At 56.8% G+C, this 2,706-nt stretch overlaps 1 protein-coding gene across 1 annotated transcript; it reads left to right on the top strand.

The window, feature by feature from the left end:
- Positions 1–352: 352 nt before the first annotated feature.
- LOC128850621 (E3 ubiquitin-protein ligase Topors-like) lies at positions 353–1,647 on the top strand. The gene is made up of 2 exons (XM_054055589.1): positions 353–776; positions 1,126–1,647. The coding sequence occupies exons 1-2, from the start codon at positions 414–416 to the stop codon at positions 1,621–1,623; spliced, it is 861 nt and encodes a 286-aa protein (XP_053911564.1). The 5' UTR covers positions 353–413; the 3' UTR covers positions 1,624–1,647.
- The last annotated feature ends 1,059 nt before the right edge of the window (positions 1,648–2,706 follow it).

Genomic DNA, 2,706 nt, shown 5'->3' with positions numbered 1-2,706 from the left:
GTACACGTGAGCAAGCTGGGAAAGTCTCCAGTCCCAGCTGCAGCTCTCCAGCCGTGCCTTGATCCAGGTGGGACCCTTAGACCGGATTCCGGCCATGCCAGAAGGCAGAGGCAGTGCCTGGTGGCACAGGACGAGCACCTCCAGGGTGTGAGCTCTGCCCTGGCTCAGCTCTGGGTTTGGTGTGGGGCTGCACGGGGCCCTGCGTGCTGGGAAATGGCCCTGGGGCATCCAGCGCTCCACACTGGGTCTGGATTGTCCCAGCTGATCACCTCTGGTTCAGAAGTGTTCTATGTGCTGGTCTTGAGGACAGGCCTGTCCATCCTTGGGCGTCTTGCTGCGGCATTCCTTCACGCCACCTGAAAGCATTTATGGAACCTCAGCCTTCCTGTTAACTTCTCTGTGACCATTTGACCATGGTTTCTGTTTCTCCTTCTAGGGATCAGCTGAGGCTCTGCAAAATGCCTTTATCCTTGCGCCATGTTATGGGCTGTGCTGTACCTGCAGCGGTGGGACTTCTTGGCTGCTGGTGGATCTACTCCCGCATAAAGAAGCGTAGAGTCTGTCCTGAGCAAAGAGCAACAGGCCCTAGGACAGAGCAGCAGGAGGAAGTTGCAGGGGAGGAATCATCACCGGAACCAGCAGCAGGGGTTCCTCAAAGGCTGCCTCGTCTGTTGGAAGAGGAAAGGCCAGAGACTGAAAACGCTGGAGGATTTTCCGCACCCTGCCAGCCTCAGGCAGCCGTGGCACCCAGGGCCTTGCAGCTCGCAGCAGCAGAGGTGAGCTGGGAGGGGACACCTCCCCCTGGGGAGCTGGGAGGGTTTCCTTCTGGAAGGACCTGGCCATCCCTTCCTGCCCTCCCTGGGCCACCCAATGCTTGTGGCCTCTCTTCCTTTTCTTGTGCATCACCCGCTGCTCCAGCACCAGCTCCCACAGCCGCCGCAGCATGGGGACAGCGTGGCCACGGAGCTGGATGACCGCTGTCCCCTCTGCCCGGGCAGCTGGGAGGTGGCAGCTCCGGGATGCCGTGCCTCCAACAGTTCTGCTCCCTGTGCATCCTGCGCTGGGCTGGATGCCCGAGTGCCTCTGCCAGACACGCTCTAACACTTTGCACGTCTCTCTTGGCAGGACTCAGCATCGGGCACCGATGGAGCCAGCGGGGAGAGAAGCTCTGCTGTGAGGGATGGCGGCAGGAGCCAGCGGCCCCAGGCAGGGCCGGTGGAGGCAGCAGAAGGCTCCCAGTGCCCCATCTGCCTGCAAGGGGTTACAAATGCCACCTACGTGGCCTACTGCCTGCACAGCTTCTGCTTTGGGTGTATCCAGCGTTGGGCCACGATGAGGAACACCTGCCCCGTCTGCCGGCAGCCGTTGGAGCGCCTGCTGATCTCAGGGCAGGCAGATGACATGGATGAGGAGCTCGTCCTTAGCCCTTCCAATCACGTGTGCAGGTGGACGCTCATGGGAAGGCCCTGCAGACGCTTCCCACAGCAGCGCTACTACCTGCGCAGGCGGATCACTAGCAGAAGCCAGAGCCCAGCTGGCCGTGACGCTGCTACAGACACACTCAATGAGTGTGTCTCAGAGCTGCTGCAGTCTCTCCGCTTCTACCTCCGTCGCCTGCAGTGAACCCCCAGCTGATTTCCAGGCCTTGTGGATATGGGAACAGTTCCCACTGTGTAGTTTGTGATGGACTGTGCTAAAAATGAAATGTGTTTTGTAGCATTTGATCAGGCACAGCGTGAATTGTGTGGTGGGGTGGGGTTTTGTATATATTTGAGGAACTGAATTACTTTGGACATGGTGTATGGGATTGTGGAATCATGGGATGGTTTGGGCTGCAAGAGACCTCATGGCCATTCTGTTCCACCTCCCTGCCGTGGGCAGGGACACCTCCCACTGGATCAGGTGGCTCCAAGCCCCATCCAACCTGACCTTGAATACCTTCAGGTATGGGGCAGCCACCACTTCTCTGGGCAACCTGAGCCAGTGCCTCCCCACCCTCACAGGGAAATGGTTCTTCCTGAGGTCTCATCTCAATGTCCCCTCTTTCAGCTGAAAGAGGATGTCCTGAGTGTGAAGGGACCTTCTTCTGATATCAAACTTAAACCTCCCCTGGCACATCTTCCTGCCATTCCTTTGGGTGGACAACGTGTCATGTGGCCCAGTGTGTCTCAAGAACCCATCACCCAGTAGGAAGGCACAGGCCATGAAGGGGGCTGTGAAGTCACCTCTCCCTCTGGAGGGAACAGGCCAACAGCAGGAACATGGCTGGGAAAGAGACTGTGAGGTCACCGATTTCTGAAGCAGCAGAGAGGTCAGCCCTTGACTCATGGCTGGGATGTGTGCTTTGAAGCTCACATCTGGCAGTGTCTCTGACAGACCAGCAGAAGGCACCTGGTTGACACATTGACTGTGAGATCCTCTAGAGGGGTCGGGTCATAGAATGGTGGGGTCACAGAAGACGTGGGTCATAAAAGAACTGGAGCATAGAAGAATCAAATCAGTGCAGTTTCATAGTAGGATCGAAGGAGAGTCAGAAGACTCAGGTCAGAGAAAGTTGTAGAAGAGTCGGGTAACAGAGGGGATGGGTCTTAGAAGCATCATAGATGAGTTGGTTCATATAAGGGTCAGAGAAGAGCCAGGTAATAGAAGTTTCAGGTCAAAGAAGGATTGGGTCACTCAATAGTCACAGAAGTGTCAGGTCATAGA

The sequence above is a fragment of the Cuculus canorus genome, unplaced genomic scaffold, assembly GCF_017976375.1.
Source record: "Cuculus canorus isolate bCucCan1 unplaced genomic scaffold, bCucCan1.pri scaffold_121_arrow_ctg1, whole genome shotgun sequence".
Classification (NCBI taxonomy): Eukaryota; Metazoa; Chordata; class Aves; order Cuculiformes; family Cuculidae; genus Cuculus; species Cuculus canorus.
This window is presented reverse-complemented; position numbering and strand designations above follow the sequence as displayed.